The sequence below is a fragment of the Muntiacus reevesi genome, chromosome 1 (genome assembly GCF_963930625.1).
Source record: "Muntiacus reevesi chromosome 1, mMunRee1.1, whole genome shotgun sequence".
In the NCBI taxonomy this organism is placed as follows: Eukaryota; Metazoa; Chordata; class Mammalia; order Artiodactyla; family Cervidae; genus Muntiacus; species Muntiacus reevesi.
The window spans coordinates 155,827,785-155,849,432 of record NC_089249.1 but is presented as its reverse complement, the minus strand read 5'-3'; the positions used below and the strand labels follow the sequence as shown (position 1 = coordinate 155,849,432).

Genomic DNA, 21,648 nt, shown 5'->3' with positions numbered 1-21,648 from the left:
GGCATTATTTAAAACTTTACATATGATCCTTATGAACAAGATGGAGAAATGGGGACAGGGACTACATTTTATTTATTTCTAGATCTCTTATGGTATGTGGTACATAAGGGATTCTAAATTAAATTGAACTAAATTGAATTGAATTGAGTTGACTTGGAGGCAGGTAAAATCCTGTTCACTTAGGTAACTTATTCTACTGGGGTATGCAGCATAATCAAACCTGAAAATCAATATAAAAATGCCATATTAGTCATTCCACAGAGTTGTCTGGTAATATATATGGATCTCTGTTTTTAGTCTCAGGTCTTAGCCTGTTAAACATTTGTATCCTTGCCTTAAACTAATACTTGAAAAATATATTCTTTAAAAATTCTGAGTGATGTCACTAATATTACAAATAAGGAAATCCAAAACTCCAAAAAATCACAGCAGCCTATAACAAAGAACTAAAACAAGTAAGTTGAAACTTAGGATAAGTGTAACAGGTCACACTTGTACTTGTGAAATCTACTAATGTAGGCCAACATGGTATACTGAATTGGTTTCTGGAGACAAAATACAATATTAGTGGAAAAACTGACAAAATCTAAATATCATTCTACAGTTTAGTTAATAGTGATGTACCAATATTAATTTACTATTTTTGACTAATTTTTCATGGTTATATAAGATTCTAACATTATGTGGGAACTCTGTAAATCTAAAATTATTCTAAAATTAATGTTTATTTAAAAGAGGACCATGCAATAAATAATAGTTTTATTTAAAGAACAATAATAAAAATTTTTACTACAGGAAGGCCTCATTGTTTAAAGAAGCTAATGGTGGTTCAGTAGTAAAGAATCCTCCTGCCAATGCAGGAGACACAGGCTCTATCTCTGATCTGGGAAGACCCCACATGCCGCAGAACAACTAAGCTCGTGCACTGCCCCTACTGAGCCTGTGTTCTAGAGCCCGGGAGCCACAACCACTGAAACCCACATGCCCAGGGCCCAGTGCTCCACAACGAAAGAAGCCAGTGAAAAGAAGGGTAGCCGCTCCTCACTGCAACCAGAGACAACCTCGTGTAGCAATGAAGACTGAGCACAATAGAAAGTATATAAATTAAATTAAGAAGCTAATGCTGGGAGGGGTTGGGGATAGGAGAAGGGGATGACAGAGGATGAGATGGCTGGATGGCATCACTGACATGATGGACATGAGTTTGAGCAAACTCTGGGAGTTGGTGATGGACAGGGAGGCCTGGCGTGCTGCGATCCATGGGGTCACAAAGAGTCGGACACGACTGAGCAACTGAACTGAACTGAATACAAATTCTGACTACTTTGCTAGAAATCGAGTATCCAGAACAAGAGAGGCAATGGTTCTATTCTACCATGGGATTCTTAGATCACATGCATAGTTTTATATTCAGTTCTGGCATTTTTACCATCATTGACATTATTAGCCTTCATTGTCTGTGACACCCAGTACACTGAGTATTTCTCAGAGGCTAGGTGTATTTGGTATTCATCTTTCTGTTTCCAACACCCAAGACAAAGCCTGACAAAGGTGTTTGCTAGATATTTATAGTGTTGAGGAATGACTTTGGAAAAATTTAGCAAATAACTGTATATGTGAATATTAATAGAATATTTTCTTATCCAGGACTGGTTTATAGTTCATCCTTTGGGGTTCACAAAATCATGGCTTCAAATCCCAGCTACACAACATAGATAAATTAATCTCATTGTATCTCAGCTTTTAAAAATGCAAATGAAAGAAGATACTACTTATATCTCAGAGCTTAAATGCTTCCTTCTAAGTGAAGCCTTCACCCCCAAACATCTCCTTTTTCCTGATTAATTTTTCCAACAAAGTTTGTCTTTCTACAAGAATGTAAGCTCTATGAAGACATGGATTTGTGCTTGTTTTCATTGCTATATCCCCAGAGTTTAGATAAGTTGGTTACATGGGGTCAGGTATTCAACAGTAATGCTAACTCTTCAATAGGGGTTTTGTGAAGACTGAATGACAGATGTATATAAAGTTCATAGCATTGTGTTTGGCACATGCTAAGCATTCAATAACTACCACTGTTATAAAACAAAGGGCCGAGTAAGAGGCAACATTCAGTTCAGTTCAGTCACTCAGTCACGTCCGACTCTTTGCGACCCCATGAACCGCAGCATGCCAGGCCTTCCTGTCCATCACCAACTCCCAGAGTTTACCTAAACTCATGTACATTACAACAAGCTAATATGTGGCTCAGAACATACAACAGGATATCATCAACATTTGAACCATAATTTACATTGAAATTGGAAGGGATGGTTGAAATGATCTGGTCTGACTCTGTAAGGCCCGTAGAGAAGTGTTCTTCCCAAGGTTAAAGAGGTAGCCAGTGGCAGAGCCGAGACAATATTATTCTCACATAAATGATTTTCTAGTGATTTCCAAAATACACTATCAGAGTATTTTCTTTGTTAGACACTTCCTTTTGGCAAGTATCCCTAGGAATGGGAATGGCTCTTTCCATCTAGTACTTTCAAAACACACACACATATACACACAAGTTATGTGTTCCTCTAGTCCAATGGCATATGAAAATAATGCCACACTTCACTATGTCTGACAGTACAAGAGCTGTATGATTTAAAAACTCATGCTAGTCAGTTAAAATCTAATTCTACCTATGCTGGAATGAGAGTATTGATAAATCCTATTCCCAAAAAACACACATCAAGCTAGACAAGATTGACACAAATAACCATTAGTGTTTTGAAAATTGACCAAATTGACAACAATCTCAAAACTACTGTTTTAAAAGCAGCTGAACTTCAGGTAATAAGAATGAGAATCGATGACGTTCTGTCCTGGATTCATTCTACCTTCCCCCTCCTTGGTGAATTCTAGGAACAGGTCAGGTTCTGAGGATTGGCAACTTCTCTGTCATGCATGAAGGGACCCAGTTGATTAGGAGAAGTAGGCAGTGCCCAGACACAGGAACACTATCTGTGGGCAAGTGAAGAAGGCCCACGGTTATAGAGCAAGAACAAGCATATTCCTGGCTGAGACGGGTGCAGGCACAGCAGAGGTATGAGAAGAAGCCTAAAGCAGCAACCCATACCTGGACAACCTTGAAGTTCCACAAATGTCCACAGGAATCACAGCATAAAAGGCAAAGTGAAAGCCAGGCAGACTTGAAATCTGCCTGAAGCTTGGGTTCCCCACTCCCACACAGGGATCCAACGTCAGAGAATAGAAGTCTTACAGGCTCAGGGTGGATGAGACAAACTCAGTCTGATCATCACTGACTTACACAGATACAGGTATGGCTCACTAGGAATTCAGCCTTGAAAATAAAAAAGAAAAACTGAGTAGAGGCATTGGGGAAAGGTGCCAAGATAATTCAAGGGTAAATTCAGTTTAGTTCGGTTGCTCAGTCGTATCCGACTTTTTGCGACCCCATGAACTGCAGCACGCCAGGCTTCCCTGTCCATCACCAATTCTCTGAGTTTACTCAAATTCTTGTCCATGGCATAGGTGATGCTATCCAACCATCTCATCCTCTGTCATCTCCTTCTCCTCCTGCCTTCAATCCTTCTCAGCATCAGGGTCTTTTCCAACGAGTCAGTTCTTCATAGCAGGTGGCCAAAGTATTGGAATTTCAGCTTCAGAATCAGTGTCTCCAATGAATTTTTAGTACTGATTGCTTTTAGGATTGACTGGTTGGATCTCCTTGTAGCCCAGGGGACTTTCAAGAGTCCTTTCCAACACCAGAGTTCAAAAGCATCAATTCTTTACTGCTCAGCATTTTTATAGTTCAGCTCTGACATCCATACATGACTACTGGAAAAACCATAGCCTTGACTAGACGGACCTTTGTCGGCAAAGTAATGTCTCTGCTTTTTAATATGTTGTCTAAGTTGGTCCCTGTTTCCATTGTTTCCCCATCTATTTACCATGAAGTGATGGAACCAGATGCCATGATCTTAGTCTTCTGAATGTTGAGTTTTAAGCCAACTTTTTCACTCTCCTCTTTCACTTTCATCAAGAGGCTCTTTAGTTCTTCTTCGCTTTCTGCCATAAGGGTGTCATCTGCATATCTGAGGTTACCGATATTTCTCCTGGCAATCTTGATTCCAGCTTGTGCTTCATCCGGCCCAGCATTTCACATGATGTACTCTGCATAGAAATTAAATAAGCAGGGTGACAACATATGGCCTTGACATACTCCTTTACTGGTTTGGAATGAGTCTGTTCTTCCATGTTCAGTTCTAACTGCTGCTTCTTGACCTGCATACAGATTTCTCAGGTGGTCTGGTACTCCCATCTCTTGAAGAATTTTCCACAGTTTGTTGTGATCCACAAAATCAAAGGTTTTGGCCTAATCAATAGAGCAAAACTAGATGTTTTTCTGGAACTCTCTTGCATTTTCGATGATCCAGCAGATGTTGGCAATTTGATTTCTGGTTCCTCTGCCTTTTCTAAATCCAGCTTGAACATCTGGAAGTTCATAGTTCACATACTGCTGAAGCCTGGCTTGGAGGATTTTGAGCATTACTTTGCTAGCGTGTGAGATGAGTGCAATTGTGTGGTAGTTTGAACATTCTTTGGCATTGCTTTCTTAGGGATTGGAATGAAAACTGACATTTTCCAGTCCTGTGGTCACTGTTGAGTTTTCCAGATTTGCTGGCATACTGAGTGTAGCACTTTCATAACATCATCCTTTAGGATTTGAAATAGCTCAACTGGTATTCCATCACCTCCACTAACTTTGTTCATAGTGATGCTTCCTAAGGCCCACTTGATTTTGCATTCCAGGGTGTCTGGCTCTAGGTGAAGGATCACACCATCATAGTTATCTGGGTTATGAAGATCTTTTCTGTATCTTTCTTGTGTATTCTTGCCACCTTTTCTTGATATCTTCTGCTTCTGTTAGACCATTTCTGTCCTTTATTGCACCCATTTTTGCATGAAATATTCCCTTGGTATCTCTCCTTTTCTTGGAGAGATCTCTTGTCTTTCCCATTCCATCTTTTTCCTCTATTTCTTTGCATTGATCACTGAGGAAGACTTTCTTATCTCTCCTTGCTATTCTTTGGACCTCTGCATTCAAATGGTTATATATTTCCTTTTCTCCTTTGCCTTTAGCTTCTCTTCTTTCTCAGCTGTTTTTAAGGCCTCCACAGACAACCATTTTGCCTTTTTGCATTTATTTTTCTTGGGGATGGTCTTGATCACTGCCTCCTATACAATGTCACGAACCTCTGTCCACAGTTCTTCAGGCAGTCTGTCTATCAGATCTAATTTCTTGAATCTATTTCTTACTTCTACTGTATAATCATAAGGGATATGATTCAGGTCACACCTGAATGGTCTAGTGGTTTTCCCTACTTTCTTCAATTTAAGTCTGAATTTGGCAGTAAGGAGTTCATGATCTGAGCCACAGTCAGCTCCCGGTCTTGCTTTTACTAACTGTATAGAGCTTCTCCATATCTGGCTGCAAAGAATATAATCAATCTTATTTTGGTATTGACCATCTGGTGATGTCTGGTGTGTAGAGTCTTCTCTTGTGTTGTTGGAAGAGGGTGTTTCCTATGACCGGTGCATTCTCTTGTCAAAACTCTGTTAGCCTTTGAGCTGCTTCATTTTGTACTCCATGGCTAAATTTGCCTGTTACTCCAAGTAGCTCTTGAGTTCCTACTTTTTCATTCCAGTCCTGTACAATGAAGCAACATCTTTTTTGGGTGTTAGTTCTAGAAGGTCTTGTAGGTCTTCATAAAACCGTTCATCTTCTTCAGCATTACTGGTCAGGGCATAGACTTGGATTACTATGATATTGAATGATTTGCCTTGGAAATGAACATAGATCATTCTGTCATTTTTGAGACTGCATCCACATACTGCATTTCAGACTCTTTTGTTGACTATGATGGCTACTCCATTTTTTCTAAGGGATTCTTAACCACAGTAGTAGATATCATGGTCATCTGAGTTAAATTCACACATTCCAGTCCATTTTAGTTCGCTGATTCCTAAAATGTCAATGTTCACTCTTGCCATCTCCTGTTTGACCAGTTCCAATTTGCCTTGATTCATGGATCTAACATTCTAGGTTCCTATTCATATTGTTCTTCACAGCATCAGACTTTACTTTCATCACCAGTCACATCCACAAGTGGGTGTTGTTTTTGCTTTAGCTCTGCCTCTTTATTCTTTCTGGAGTTATTTCTCCACTCTTTCCAGTAGCATATTGGGCACCTACCAAACTGGGGATTTCATCTTTCAGTGTCATACCTTTTTGCTTTTTCATGCTGTTCATGGGGTCCTCAAGGCAAGAATACTGAAGTGGCTTCCCATTCCCTTCTCCAGTGAACCATGTTTTGTCAGAATTCTCAGCCATGACCCATGCATCTTGGGTGGCCCTACATGGCATGACTCATATTTTCATTGAGCTAGACAAGGGTGTGGTCCACATGATCAGTTTGTTTAGTTTTCTGTGATTGTGTCTTTCATTCTGTCAACCCTCTGAAGGTGAAGGATAAGAAGCTTATGGAAGCTTCCTCATGGGAGAGACTGACTAAGGGGGAAACTAGGTCTTGTTCTGATGGGTGGGACTGTGTTCAGTAAATCTTTAATCCAATTTTCTGTTGATTGGCGGGGCTATTTTACCTCCCTGTTGCTTGACCTGAGGCCAAACTATGGTGGAGGTAGTGAAGATAATAGCAATCTCTTTCAAAAGGTCCCATGCATGCACTGCTTTGCCTCCAACCCTGAAGCAGGCCACCGCCAACCCATGCCTCTGCCAGAGACTCTTGGACACTCATGGGCATGTTTGGGTCAGTTTTTTTGTGGGGTCATTGTTTGTTTCTCCTGGGTCCTGGTGCATACAAGCCTTTATTTGTGCACTCCAAAAGTCTGTTTCCCTGGTCCTTTTATAAGTTCTTGTGGTTCTATGGTTGGGTTATTGGTGACCTCCTCCAAGAGAGCTTATGCCATACCCAGGTCTGTTGCACCCAGGGCCCCTGCAGCAGGCTACTGCTGACCCGTACCTCCACAGGAGACGCTCAGACACAATTCTGGCTCAGTCTCTGTGGGTTGGGTAAATGCTAGTCTTTTCAACAAGTGGTGCTGCAACAATTAAATATCCATATGCCAAAAGAAAAATGAACTTAAGGCCCCTGCCTCATGCCATATGTAAAACATTAATTCAAAATGGATCATGGATTTAAATGTAAGTGAAAATTATGAAAAATTTAAAAGAAGACAGAGGAGAAAATTTATGTGGCCTTCAGATAGGCAGCTTTTAGATAAGACTCCAAAGGATGATCCATAAGAGAAAAAATAAGTTGGACTTCAAAAGTTAACAACTTCTATCCCTCAAAGGACATGGTTAAGAAAACGAGTGAAAAGATAAGGTATGGATTAAGGGGAATATTGATAAAGCATGTATCTGACAAAGGAATTGTATTCACAACACATGAAGAACTCTCAAAACTCATTGTAAGAACAGAAACCAATTTTTTTAAAAATGGATAAAAAATGTAAATAACACTCCATCAGAGAATATATATAAAGACCAAACAAGCACATAAGATAATCATCATAAGTAGTTACTAGGGCAACACAAATTAAAACCATAAAGAGACATAACTACATTTCCACTAAAATGGTTATACTGAAAAATATAGGTAATTCCAAGTGTTAGCAAGCACATGGAGAAACTAAACCATCTCTCCAACATTATTAGCAGGACTGCAAAATGGCACTACTAACTTGGAATACCTTGTGACAGTTTTGGGTTTTTGTTTTAAGTTGCATGTGGACTTGTATGACCCAATGATTCAATTCTTAGAAATCTACCCAAGAGAAAAGTAATCACATGTCCATTCAAAGATATGCATATGAATGTTCACAATAAAATTATTCATTTTAGCCCCAAAGGAAACAATTCAAATGTCCATTAACCAGAGAATAGATATACAAATTGTGTCATACTTTTTCAATAGCATATTATTCAGCACTAAAAATGAACTACTGACAGATGCTACAACATGGATGAACCAAACTTCAAAAATCTAATGCTACATAAAAGGAGCTGAATTCAAAGGACAACTAAATAATGTATTATTCTATTTACAGGAAATATTCAGAAATGGCAAATTTATAGTGTCAGAGAGCAGATAAATAGTTTCCTGTGGATGGGAGCAGAAATGAGGATTTACAAAAGAAATTTCAGGGTTGATGGAAACATTCTAAAATTAGACTGTGGTGATAGCTGTAAAACTCTATAGATTCACTAAAAATCATAGAATTGTACCCTTACTGTGTGTTAATGTTATAGTATGTAAACTGTACCTCAACAGAAGTGTTAAAACATGAGAAAATAAAGATTTTCCCTATGATGTGCTTAACTTAAATGTCAGATTGTAGATTTGGTGTATGCACAAAGCAATTTTTTTGGTGTGGTTAGAAAAGGCCACTGGTGAGTAACAAAATAAAAAGCCATTTTGGATGAGGTGTTGTTGTTTAGTCACTAAGTTGTGTCCAATTCTTTGCGACCCCATGGACTGCGGCCCTCTAGGCTCCTCTGTCCATGAGATTTCCCAAGCAAGAATACTGGAGAGGGTTGCCATTTCCTTAGAAAGATCCTCCAGGGGATCTTTCTAACCCAGGGATTGAACCCATGCAACTTGCACTGGCGGAAGGATTCTTTGCCACTGAGCCACCAAGGAAACCCTCTGAATGATATAATTAGTAGCAATAGCAGCCATGCCCATGGTGATTAATAGTTTCAGCACTAGAAATTCAAAATCTTGCTTCCTTCATGGGCTTTCTAAGAATTATCTGTTGACATGTTTGGCTTTCTACTTGTAATTATCCTCCCTCCAAATTGGAATAAGGATTAACTAATTACAGTGGTGCCTTCAGACACGAGCCATATCAAACGCCCTCGTAACCAAGAATTGTCCTGCCTACAACGTACACCAGAAAGCCTTGAAGTCTGCAATCTGCTTCGAGACCCAATTCAGCGGGACTGAACCAAGCCACAGAGCTTCCCTAATCTAGTTTAGCCAGCAGTGGCACACCCTGCGCTTCCACTAACTTTACTTTCTTGAGATGTAGCTTTGGATAAACTACAATCACTTTCTCAAAATCTACTATGGGTTTCAGTAGGTACAATGTGAAAAGCAGCAGTGAGTCCATTGAAGTGTCGGGATATGGCATTAGAAGCCATGGGTTTAATGTTGGCCTAGTCACAAAGTAGTCATTTAGCTTTAGCCAAGTAACTTATCTGGTTAGCCTTAGGCTATTTTTCCAAAACTGATATAATCCTGCCTACCCCACAAAACTGTTGCAAAAAACAAGTAAGATAGTGTATATAAAGTGTCTGACCCAGTGTCTGTGTGTTGAATCTGAATAAAGGATACAGCCATAATTCCTTAATTTGATAATCAAAGTTTTCCAGAGCTTGGTCCCAATCTTCCTCTCTATCCTTATCTTCCATATCTATAGGACTGCTAATTTTCAGGTAGAAACACAGTCACCCAGGATGAAGACTTGATTTCTCATCCATCCTTTAGTTAAGTGTGGATATGAGTTCTATTGAATGGGATAAACATTAAAGTGCCAAGAACTGGATCTTCTCCCTTCTCCCCATACTTTCTTCATCATGCCTCCTGGAACATGGAAATGCTTGTAGAATTTCACATTTGACAATGAGATTGAGAGGCACATTCTAGGGATAGCAGCAGAAAACTGAAAGAATTTGACTCCAATAGTGTTCAGGAGCAGAGCCACACCATCAGCTCTGGATTTCCTGCATCCAGACTTGTATATGGAAGAGATATAAACTTCTATCTTGTTTAAAATGCTGTTGTTTTAGATACTCACTTTTTGTACTAGTTATTGAAAGCTTAACTTATTCCTCCTATCAGCTTTCTGATGCTCTTAGCTCTTCACATTGTCTCTGGACATATCTTCATTCACTCATTCAGTAATTTACTACACAGTCATTCAATGTGCACCTGGATTCTGCCTGACATAAATCTAAGAGGGTGCTGGAATGGACATTGGAATGGAATGAACCAAATGAAGTGTGAGTCGCTCAGTGGCATCTGACTCTTTGCAACCCCATGGACTGTAGCCTGCCAGGCTCCTCTGTCCATAGGACTCTCCAGACAAGAATACTGGAGTGGGTAGCCATTCTCTTCTCCAGGGGCTCTTCCCAACTTAGGGATTGAACCTGGGTCTCTTGCATTGTAGGCAGATACTTTACCATCTGAGCCACCAGGGAAGCCTGAAACAAATAGATCCTGCCCTTAAAAGTCACAGGTATTGAATGAAACTCTCTTGCTCTTAATTGACATGATAAGTCAAATGTGTGCCAAACATTCATCTCAGGATTTCTCCAACAGTCCCATCTCAAATAATCTCACGATTTCCAGTAATACATTGTTGATCAGATCATGTGTACCTAATATGTTCTATTTGGCTCTCTACAACCACTCTCTGCCTTTCTTCACCATTTTCTTTGTTCAGGAAAACTTGTCTGTATAGATTACTTCAGTGGTCTCTTGCCCTCTAATTTCCAATTGGTTTGGTCAATAGGAACTCCTGGCAGAAGATCAGAGGGAAGTAAAAAAATGAGTTCTCTGTATTTATTTTTCTCAGCTCCTTCCCTGTGGGGTCATCTCAGGCTAACTTTGTTCCTCAACTGAAGGTCACTATTCCACTCAAGGTGGCCCACTGCATGACCCTCTGCTGTTGGGTTCTGGTTACCTTTCCCTCCCTTCAGTTCCTTTGTGCTGTTACTAGCCCCAGGGAACTGCACTACACCCCATGGTTTCTGTATGCGGTGCCCACACCTTGTAAATAGCCCATTTATTAAGCTCTTCTCAAATTATCCTAATGTGAAGCTGCCATCTGTTTCCTGCTAGCAGGCTGACTAATACACCATGTGTCCCAGTTCTCAGTTCAAAAGATATAGGCACCAAATATACATGGCACCCATCAGAAGCACTGTTAGGAAGAGGGTTAAAGTAGACGGAAGATATTCTTTATTAGCAACTGAAGGAAGTACTGCTGACCATGGAGAACAAAGCTTATGCCTCCAATATGAAGAGCACTTTTATATCTTTTTGGAACACTTTGAGGGTGGGCAGAGGAAAAAGAAGAGGAAAAGAGAGTAGGAAGGTGTGGCAGGTAGAACAATGCACCCCCTTTGCCCAAATGCCCAAGTTCTAGTCCTTGGAACCCATGAACATGCTACCTCATCACATGACAAAAGGGGCTTTATAGCTGTGATTTAAAGATCTTGCTGATACCTTGATTTTAGCCCGGAGAGGCCAACTTCAGACTTCTCCTGAACTGTAAGATAATATATTTATGTTGTTTTAAGTCACCAAGTCCATGCAATTTGTTATGTCAGCAATAGGAATAATACAGAATGTAAGACTGAAATCTCCAGACCCTAAGAACCAAACCTGGGAAGGGGGAAGGGCTGGGGACCTAATGAGTGACAGAGATGAACATACTATGGACAGCAAAACCATACTGCACACCACCTGCTAATCTGTATTGCAGGCAAATTAAACTCACTAAAAAGCAAATTTTCACTTCATCTCAGAAGCTTAGACTCATAAATGCTTTCACACCTTTTGCAACACCTAGTAGAAACCTTTTTTCCCTCGGACTTTTTGGGGGTTCTCCAGAATGTCTGTATTTTGTTAGAGAAGATTTATCAGCTTCATTCAGAAGGACATGCATCTGCTTTATCCTATTCTATGACTTACTGGTAGTCAAAGTATCAAAATATTACACACAAAAACCCATGATTTTTAAAAGTTCCAGAGCATATAGTCTACAAAGCACCAATATCTATTATTTGCATTCTATAAAAACTGCTGCTAAGCTCTCCCCAAAACCGCCTGTTTCCCAGTGGGCCTTACCACGCTCTGACCCAGCTGCTCCCGGAAGAAGTAATCCATGTTTCTCTTTTGCAGGCTGTCAAGGTAATGCTGAAAGCGAGTGTACGTATAAGGGTAGCAGTAAGCAAATTGGTAAATATCTTCTTCTCGGTCAAAACAAAATGCAAAAGACATCACATAATTCTTCCTATGGTCTGGGCAGCGGTAGTAGTAGACATTTTTGGGCGGCAGTCTTTGCCTGAAAGATATAAAGAAATTTGGGCATATCAGATAGTCATTCAAGCTTCAAATTGTAATCAATGGGAATAAATGCCCAAGAGTAAAACTGTAACATCAAGAATCCTAGGTGGTGGCTAAGAATAACAGTGTATACCAACTTCTGGTCAAAAAGAATCTGGGGGGCTTCCCTGGTGGCTCAGTGGTAAAGAATTCACCTGCCAATGCAGGAGACATGGGTTCGAGTCCTATTCCAGGAAGATCCCGCGTGCCACGGAGCAGCTAAGTCCATGAACCACAACTATTGACCCTGTGCCCTAGAGCCCAGGAGCCACAGCTACTGAAGTCCACATGTCTAGAACCTGTATGCCACAGCAAGAGAAGCCCCAGCAATGAGAAGCTGCACACCGCAACTAGAGAGTAGCCCCCACTCACCACAACTAGAGTAAAACCTGTGCAGCAACAAAAACCCAGCACAGCCAAAAATGATTGATTAATTATTGTAAAAAAGACTGGAATCTGGCAGTATTTGGTTCAAATTCCAACCCTACCCTTTATCAACGGTTTAGACAATTCGAAGTCAAAAGCAAGCACGTTTTATTCATCATTTATTCCTGTTTTGAGCACCTGTTAAACACCCAGACATTGTGCTAGATTATTGGTGTACAATGGTAAACAAGATAGGATAGATATTTGTCCTCATGAAGTATATATCCTGGTGGGGAAGCAGTCAACAAAATATTTTAAATAAATGTATAATATAGTTACAAACTCTAAAAGTGCGTTGAGGGGAAATAGTGTGATGTTATAGTCACATAAATAGGAAAGGCCTACTTTCCCAGGGAAGTCAGGTTTTGGTGTTATAACACTAATTCGAACCTTTAAAAATAAGTTAACGCACACTGTGAATATTCAAGGGAGAGAAAAAGAATATTCAACATTTCTTTAAATTATTACTATTGTTTATTATTTTTCTACAGAGCATTCCATGAGACTAATTTTACAAAGAGGCACTTTGGGAAATACTGCTTTAAAATGCACTGTGTAAGCAATTCTGCTAAGTTAACATGTTCATCCTCCAATAAGCAACACTAAAACGCATACATGAGAAAAGGCAAAATGTTCCAGTCATAATTCCCATAACTTCTTAACATTCACCCACTTCACAGGCTCACTGCACTCCCTCATTTGTATGGTATTCAAATGATTCGCTATTTCCCTGCAAAGGATGTCTCTTAAAACCCTATTAACCCTACCAAGCCCATATCAAGTCGTGCCTCTTCCATGACTGTCCACTGATAATTCAAGGTCTCCTGCTGTTCAGTCTCTAAGTGCTGTCTTAGTCTTTGTGACCCCTTGGACTGTAGCACACAGGCTTCGCTAGCCTTCAGTATCTCCTAGAGTTTGCTCAAACTCCTGTCTATCAAGTAGATGATGCCATGCAACCTTCTCATCCTCTGTTGCCCCCTTCTCCTCCTGCCCTCAATCTTTTCTAGCATCAGGGTCTTTTCCAAAGAGCCCCAAAGCATTCTAACATGCCAGCAATTTGTTATATAACCTTGCTTCTACTTTGTGTCTCTCTGAGGCTGCCTCAGTGATCAGGAAGGGAGGTCAGGCTACGGACTTTCTGTGGAAGAGCAAACATTACATGGCACTGATGCTATCCATATTTTGGCTTATACTGTTTGCCTATATCCAGGCTGTTATGAATCCCACACAAACATTAAATGGAAAACATGAAATGGGAACATTAAAAGATTACATGTAAATCCATGGCTGATTCATGTCAATGTATGGCAAAAACCACTACAATACTGTAAAGTAATTAGCCTCCAACTAATAAAAATAAATGGAAAAAAAAAAAAAGATTACCGCTAATTGAAGAAAAAACTCAGGCATCTCAAGTTAATGAATTTAGCATTTTTCTATGTATAGAAAGACAAGACTTTGGACTTATTGAAACAGTTCATTTGATATACACTTTAACTATCTAGGGCCAGTATCCTGTTTTTTCTTCCATCCTGAATCCCTAAGGGTGCCCAATTGGGGGTGACTGCTCTGCTTGATGGCTTGGTGTCTAAACATCCTTGTTTACTGATGTGGCAGGTTTCATCCACACTAAGTTGTTATTCCACTTAGAAGATGTGGTCATGGAGGGTCATAAAAGTTAAGGAGCTTAATTACCTATAATCTCAAGCTAGTAAATCACAAATCTGGGAATCAAAACTTTTTCTGTCTGATTCCAAGTCAGTACCTGTAACAATCAATTGCAGGTACTGTAACACTCAAGTTCACTTTGCTGCACTCAATAAGTCAGCAAATTGGAAAACTCTGCAGTGGCCACAGGACTGAAAAAGGTCATTTTTCATTCCAATCCCAAAGAAAGGCAATGCCAAAGAATGTTCAAACTACTGCACAATTGCACTCATCTCACACACTAGTAAAGTAATGCTCAAAATTCTCCAAGTGAGTGTTCAACAGTATGTGAACTGAGAAATTCCAGATTTTCAAGCTGGATTCAGAAAAGGCAGAGGAGCCAGAGATCATATTGCCAACATCCGTTGAATCACAGAAAAAGCAAGAGAATTCCAGAAAAACATCTACTTCTGCTTCACTGACTACATTAAAGCCTTTGACTGTGTGGATCACAACAAATTGGAAAATTCTTCAAGAGATGGAAATATAATCTAACAGGTTAGAAAGATTAAAGTTCCTGAGAAATCTGTATGCAGGCCAAGAAGCAACAGTTAAAACCAGACATAGAATGATGAACTAGTTCCAAATTGGGAAAGGAGTACATCAAGGCTATATACTGTCACCTTGCTTATTTAACTTATTTACAGAGTACACCATGAGAAATGCTGGACTGGATGAAGCACAAAGCTGGAATCAAGATTGCCTCAGATATGCAGATGACATGACCCTTATGGCAGAAAGAGAAGAGGAACTAAAGAGTCTCTTGATGAAGGTGAAAGTGGAGGGTGAAAAAGCTGGCTTAAAAATCAACATTCAAAAATTGAAGATGATGGCATCAGGTCCCATCACTTTGCGGCAAATAGATGGGGAGACAATGGAAACAGTGAGAGACTTTATTTTCTTGGGCTTCAAAATCACTGCAGATATTGACTACAGCCATGAGATTAAAAGACACTTGCTCCTTGGAAGAAAAGCTATGACCAACCTAGACAGAGTATTAAAAAGCAGAGACATTACTTTGCCAGCAAAGGTCCGTATAGTCAAAGCTATGGTTTTTCCAGTAGTCATGTATGGATATGAGAGTTGGACTATAAAGAAAGCTGAGCACTGAAGAATTGATGCTTTTGAACTGTGGTGTTGGAGAAGACTCTGAAGAGTCCCTTGGACAGCAAGGAGATCCAACCAGTCAATCCTAAAGGAAATCAGTCCTGAATGTTCATTGGAAGACTGATGCTGAAGCTGAAGCTTTAATACTTTGGCCACCTGATGTGAAGAACTGACTCATTGGAAAAGATGCTGATGCTGGGAAAGATTGAAGGCAGGAGGAGAAGGGGATGACAGAGGATGAGATGGTTGGATGGCATCACTGGCTCAATGGACATGAGTTTGAGCAAGTTCTGGGAGTTGTTAATGGACAGGGAAGCCTGGCATGCTGAAGTCCTTGGGGTTGCAAATAGTCAGACATGACTGAGCAACTGAACTGAACTGAACTGGTCCTGTAACACTTCTCCAGGGTCCCTCTTGATAAATTATGGGCTTCTGGCATTCTAGATGTGAGTATGTGCTAAAACAAGTGAAAGGCTGGGACTGCAAAGAATTTACCATGGTTGAAGTACAAAGAATAGTAAGGGAAATCATGAGAAATGTGTCTGAAGAGGAAGACAGAACTCAGATTAGAAATGGATGACAGTCCTCCCTCCATATCTGTGGGGTCTGCATCTGAAGATACAAAGGGATGACTTCATATGAAGGGACAGGTTAAATGTTATCCTGAGGTCACAGGGTAACTTTAAGTCAGTGAAAGAATTAAAGTTCCATGATTATGCCAGTCCAAGAGATAGGTGAGAGTCGTCAGATGAAGGACAGGGAGTAGCTGTGCAGGTATAGAAAATATGACAAGTTTGACTATTAGATAAACGTGGCTGATATGACAGGCCATGGAGTCAAAGATGGGTAGGATTCCAAAAGTGATGAGGAGGACAAGATGTAGAGAGAACAGTTTAAGCAATAAAGGAACAGGGCTTCTCACATAAAAGCCCATGGTAGTATAAAAGGTTGTCTAGAGGTGTGCTTAGGGCCACCAAATAGAGGCTGTGTGGCTTCTACCCCTAAAACTAGGAAGAATAAACATTTCAGTAACAACAATGGCTAGATAGCATCACTGACTCAGTGGAAGTGAATCTGCGCAAACTTCAGGAGATAGTGTAGGACAGAGGAGCCTGGAGTGCTGCAGTCCATGGGGTAGCAAAGAGTTGGAGATAACTTAGTGACTAAATAACAATCTTCCTGTGACACAAGTGGAGCTTTAAGGCAAACCCATGAAGCACTCTTCCTTTCTAATCCGATTTTTACCCTCAACACTCCTATATTAAAATTTTGGACTTATTAGTGATGAAATAGAGATGGGATGGCCTGGAAGGAAAATGGGGAGTGAGAAGTCCCCTCCTGATCTTTGTGCATATGGAATGTAGGAGAACAAGCAGTTCTTGGAAAGCCAAAGGGGGAAGTAATGCCCTCCAGGATAGTCAGGTCTTGGTTCTTTGTTTTATTCAGCAAACATTTGTTAAGCATCATGTACCAAAGACGAGAGGCAATGGAAGCAGTGGATTAAAGGACCAGGGATCCAAGGGAGAGATTAACCTGGAAGCTGAGTTCCATAGAAAAAAGTAACAAGTAGAATGTTTTGGATAGGACAGGGATCAGTGGAAAACCAAGATTAGAGGGAGAACAGACCAGAGTAGGGATAAGGGTATAAGAAGAAGGGGTGGTGGTCTACATTCGTGATGTGACTGAACATGCAGAAATGTGAGGCTGGTGGAGTAGATGAGTCCTAGGTTTCCAGATTTGTATTCAGGGAGACCACCAGTGAACACGGCTTTGAGGTTTCCAGCCAATGGTCTGTGACACCCACTTCAGACCCTGACTCAGAGATCTGAAACTGAGGGTGCTGGAGCACAATCACTTCACACACAAATGATTCCTACAGTCACGAGCCCCTCAGTTTATGCTGCTGATGTCTGCACGTTTTTATTTACTAGTATATCTAATCAAGATCCATTCCTCAAATCAATCACCTCAGTTTTTTTCCTCTTCTAGCCAAGTTTAGCAACTTCACTCTGAGAGTCTGCTGTCTCCACCACATTTGATCATGTGCTATCAGGAGAATTCATCTAATGTCTGCAGCTGCCCCAGCTCCTCTCCTGAGTATGTCAGAAGCCTAACCTGATTTGCAGACAAAGTGAAGGTAATGGACCCTGGGGTGATCATTCAAGACAGCTGAGACGCTGCTCAGGGATTAGATGTTCCAGACTTTGCTAAGGATCCTAACAAAAATCTGTTTGAGAAGGATTCAGCAGGCCAAATTCAAGAGGATGCAAAGTAACACAAAAAATAAAGGAAAAAAGGAATGGGATTATGTAGAAGAAATGTGTCTTATTTGGAATGCACTTCTGGTTTTTCTCTTATTTTGCTTATTACATTTTCACTGTGTCTCAGGCATGGTGTTAAATTATTTATTTGCATTATCATTGAATCCTCTCAACACCCTATGAACTAGGGGCTATTACTTGTTCTGGAAACAAGTCATCATCCTGGGCCCATCCTGATGATTAAAGAGACCCTCCACATATGACAGGGGGGCTATAACTAATATCCTCAGATTCAGTAGTGCATTCTCATGTGGATGAGTGAGCACACACATTCACAATCACACTATGTATACTTCTCTTCTATAGCCTCTATTTCATTATATCAACTTGAATATATGCCTTTCTCTACCATAGGATTGAGTTCTCACTGAGGGCAGGAATCATACATTCACTTGATTCTGGGGGACCTACACAAAACCTTGAATAGAGGAGATGCTTCAAAATGCTCACGAATTGGATAAATGAGTGAACTTTATTTTTATTTTTTTTGTCCTGCAGGATGAGTGAATTTTAAACATATTAGACTAAATAATTTCAGCCACACGAAGGTATGTATATCGTGCTCTTTCCATGTGAAACTGTGAGTCATTCCTTGAGTACATTCCATTTCAGAAACCTCCATGCATCTTAAATACTATTCTGTCAGTCTATAACTGTCTTTCTCACACTTTTCTATAGATTTCATCCCTATGAAGAGAAGTAAGGCCCAGGTCAAATGACATTTCCTCTTTGAAGTCTTTGTCAACAACTCTAGTAATAACTAATTGCTCTAAATACTAACTATAGAAACTCCTGTGCTTCTGATTCACTTAAAAATCCATAGCACTTAACACAATGTTTGACCCTGAAGAGGAACTCAAAGCATGTTTGTTGAATGAATGAGTGGATTTATGGCTCACTAAATAGATGAATGAATGAATGATTCCTTCATATTTACCATTCTCTCTGCCTTCTTGCCAAACCATTAGCCAAATTACCAATGCATTGTTCTGGAAGTCACCAGAGCACAGAGGAAGAGGAGAAAACCCAGAACCGGAAGGGTTCTGATGGCTCATTCCCCACTCCTCCTCAAAAGCCCTGAAAGACTTTTTGATAGCAGCCATTCTGACCAACATGAGATGGTACCTCATTGTGGTTTTGATTTGCATTTCTCTGATGATGAGTGATGTTGAGCATCTTTTCATGTGTTTGTTAGCCATCTGTATGTCTTCTTTGGACAAATGTCTGTTTAGTTCTCTGGTCCATTTTTTGATTGGGTCATTTATTTTTCTGGAATTGAGCTGCAGGAGCTGCTTGTGTATTTTTGAGGTTAATTCTTTGTCAGTTGCTTCATTTGTTATTATTTTCTCCCATTCTGAAGGCTGTCTTTTTACCTTGCTTATAGTTTCCTTCGTTGTGCAAAAGCTTTTAAGTTTAATTAGGTCCCTTTTGTTTATTTTTGCACTTATTTCCATTACTCTGGGAGGTGGGTCATAGAGAATTCTGCTATGATTTATGTCAGAGAGTATATTGCCTATGTTTTCCTCTAGGAGTTTTATGGTTTCTGGTCAAAACCACTACAATATTGTACAGTAATTAGCCTCCAGTTAAAACAAATAGATTAATTAAAAAAAAAAAAAAAAAAAAAACCCTGAAAGACAGTAACCCTAACTTTCCTTCTGATTGAGCAGGAAATATGGATGTAGTTACATGGATTCCAACCCCAGGGTCTTCTTTGATAGCAGACAGAAACTTTTACTTTAAATTAGCAGAAAGGGAAATACTGAAGAATCAGTCTCTTCGGGCTGTATATCCTAAAGGAGGTATACAAAACAAAACCATTCAGATACCACCAAGGGGAATAACATACACAAAATACCTCCTATACGCCAACAGCGAGCTACCTGTTTGATGGACACTATTGCCTGGCTAATGAACACATATTCTTTCCAAGGCTGTGAAATTCATCCAATTGCAGTTACAGGAAAGTCTCTTGGTTCCCCTTCTTTATCTCCCAGAGGCAGGAAGCAAACCAGCATTCAGTTTCCCAGGCACATTTGAAATTAAAGAAAAATTTCATGTTTCCCTGGTGGCTCAGATGGTAAAGAATCTGCCTGCAGTGCAGGAGACTTGGGTTTGATCCCTGGGTTGGGAAGATCCCCTGGAGAAGGGAACGGCTACCAACTCTAGTATTCTGGCTTAAATAATTCCATGGGCAGAGGAACCTGGCAGGCAAGTACATAGGGTCGCAAAGAGTCGGACATGACTGAGTGACTTTCACTTCACTCCCTTCATGAGGGTAACTGAATCTCTGGTTTGCCATCCATGAAAACACATGGCCTTTAGTCTTCATTTGGCTGGAATGACCCAGACCACCACCTGGCTTGAACAAGTTGGCCCCTTCTTTCCTCAGGCATCTGGCACAGCCAGGCACCAGCACAGCTGCCCACATTATAAATACACTCTTCCCAGGTGGAGAGGACCTGCTCCTAATTCCAATCCTACCTTCCCCCAAATAATTATACTAGCGCTCCTGTCACCAGCTTATTTATTCTTATCTTTCTCCGCACTTTGTCACAGCTAATCTCTTGATGAGTCACAGGGAGGGGGAGAAAGAGAGGGGGAGCACTCAGATACAGACAACACATTTATACAGCCTGTGTCTAATCAGATTACTGTTTTATCAGGGGTTGATGGGCAGTAGTGGAGGGAGGAGAGAGACAGAGCTACATATTGCCATCTGAATTTTTGATAACGAGAAGACACTGCTAGATTCTTGAATTAACCTTTTTGTCCTACACACTCTATTGTTTATTTTTCAGAGTTTATTTTATGTGTAGGATTTTTTTTTTTTTTTTTTTTTTGGTCTGTGCCTTCTGCAGAAGGACACCCACACACTGTGGCAGCAGCTGCTTCTATTAATTCCAAGCCATTAAAAAAATTAAAATTAAACCCAATTACTTTGGTTGGTTTAGAGCCGGGGAATAGCTGAGACTGATTATTCCCCCTGGTCATGGACAGCAACAATATTCCTACCTACGTGTGGCTGCTGGCAGAATGCTAATATAGTCAGATGCTCCAAGGACAGGCTCCTCATGCAGAGAGAGACTCTAGGTCATGTAATCTGTCTTCTCCAATCCAGATTCCTGAGAGGACACAAGAAGAGGACACTGGACAAAAAACTAGAAGTTGGGTGCTAGTCTAAGCTGTGGTAGGCTTCCTAGGTGGCTCAGCAGTAAATAATCTGCTGCCAATGCAGGAGACAGGGATTCGATCCCTGGGTCAGGAAGATTCCCCTGGAGGAAGAAATGACAATCCACTCCAGTATTCTTGCCTGGGAAATCACATGGACAGAGGAGTGTGGCTGGTTACAGCTCATGGGGTTACAAAAGAGTTGGATGTGACGAAACCACCACAACACCTAAGCGGTAATCCTTGGGCAGGACTCTACCCTACCTGGTACCTCTGTGTAAAACATGGTTACAAGTGTCCTGTGACTCAGAAGGTACAGAATCTGCCTGCAATGTGGGCGACCTGAGTTTGAACCTTGGGTCGGGAAGATTCCCTGGAGAGGGAAATGGCGACCCACTCCAGTGTTCTTGCCTGGAGAATTCCGTGGACAGAGGAAACTGGCAGGCTACAGTTCATGGGGTCGAAAAGAGTCGACACAACTGAGCAGCTAACACACACACACACACACACACACACACACACACACATCCCTTTTAGGGTTTTTGTGACTCAGGTGAAAAGTCTATGCTTTCAACATTATAATTTGCTGGTATATAAGATGCTATAAGAGGAAGTATCAGAATGCTGGGTGCTTGTGATGCGGTTGCTAGCTGTAGCTACAAAAGTTGAGGTTTGCCTTGAAGGTTTGTATCCAAGTTAGTTTGTTGCTCCATCATAGATGG

The 21,648-nt window shown here is 40.6% G+C and overlaps 1 protein-coding gene across 1 annotated transcript in view; it reads right to left on the bottom strand.

The window, feature by feature from the left end:
* AGBL4 (AGBL carboxypeptidase 4) overlaps positions 1-21,648 on the bottom strand; it is a 1,390,412-nt gene that overhangs the window by 533,274 nt on the left and 835,490 nt on the right. The window contains exon 6 of the mRNA XM_065910427.1: positions 11,937-12,153. Within this exon, the coding sequence (XP_065766499.1) occupies positions 11,937-12,153 (217 nt within the window). The remainder of the gene's footprint in view (positions 1-11,936; positions 12,154-21,648) is intronic.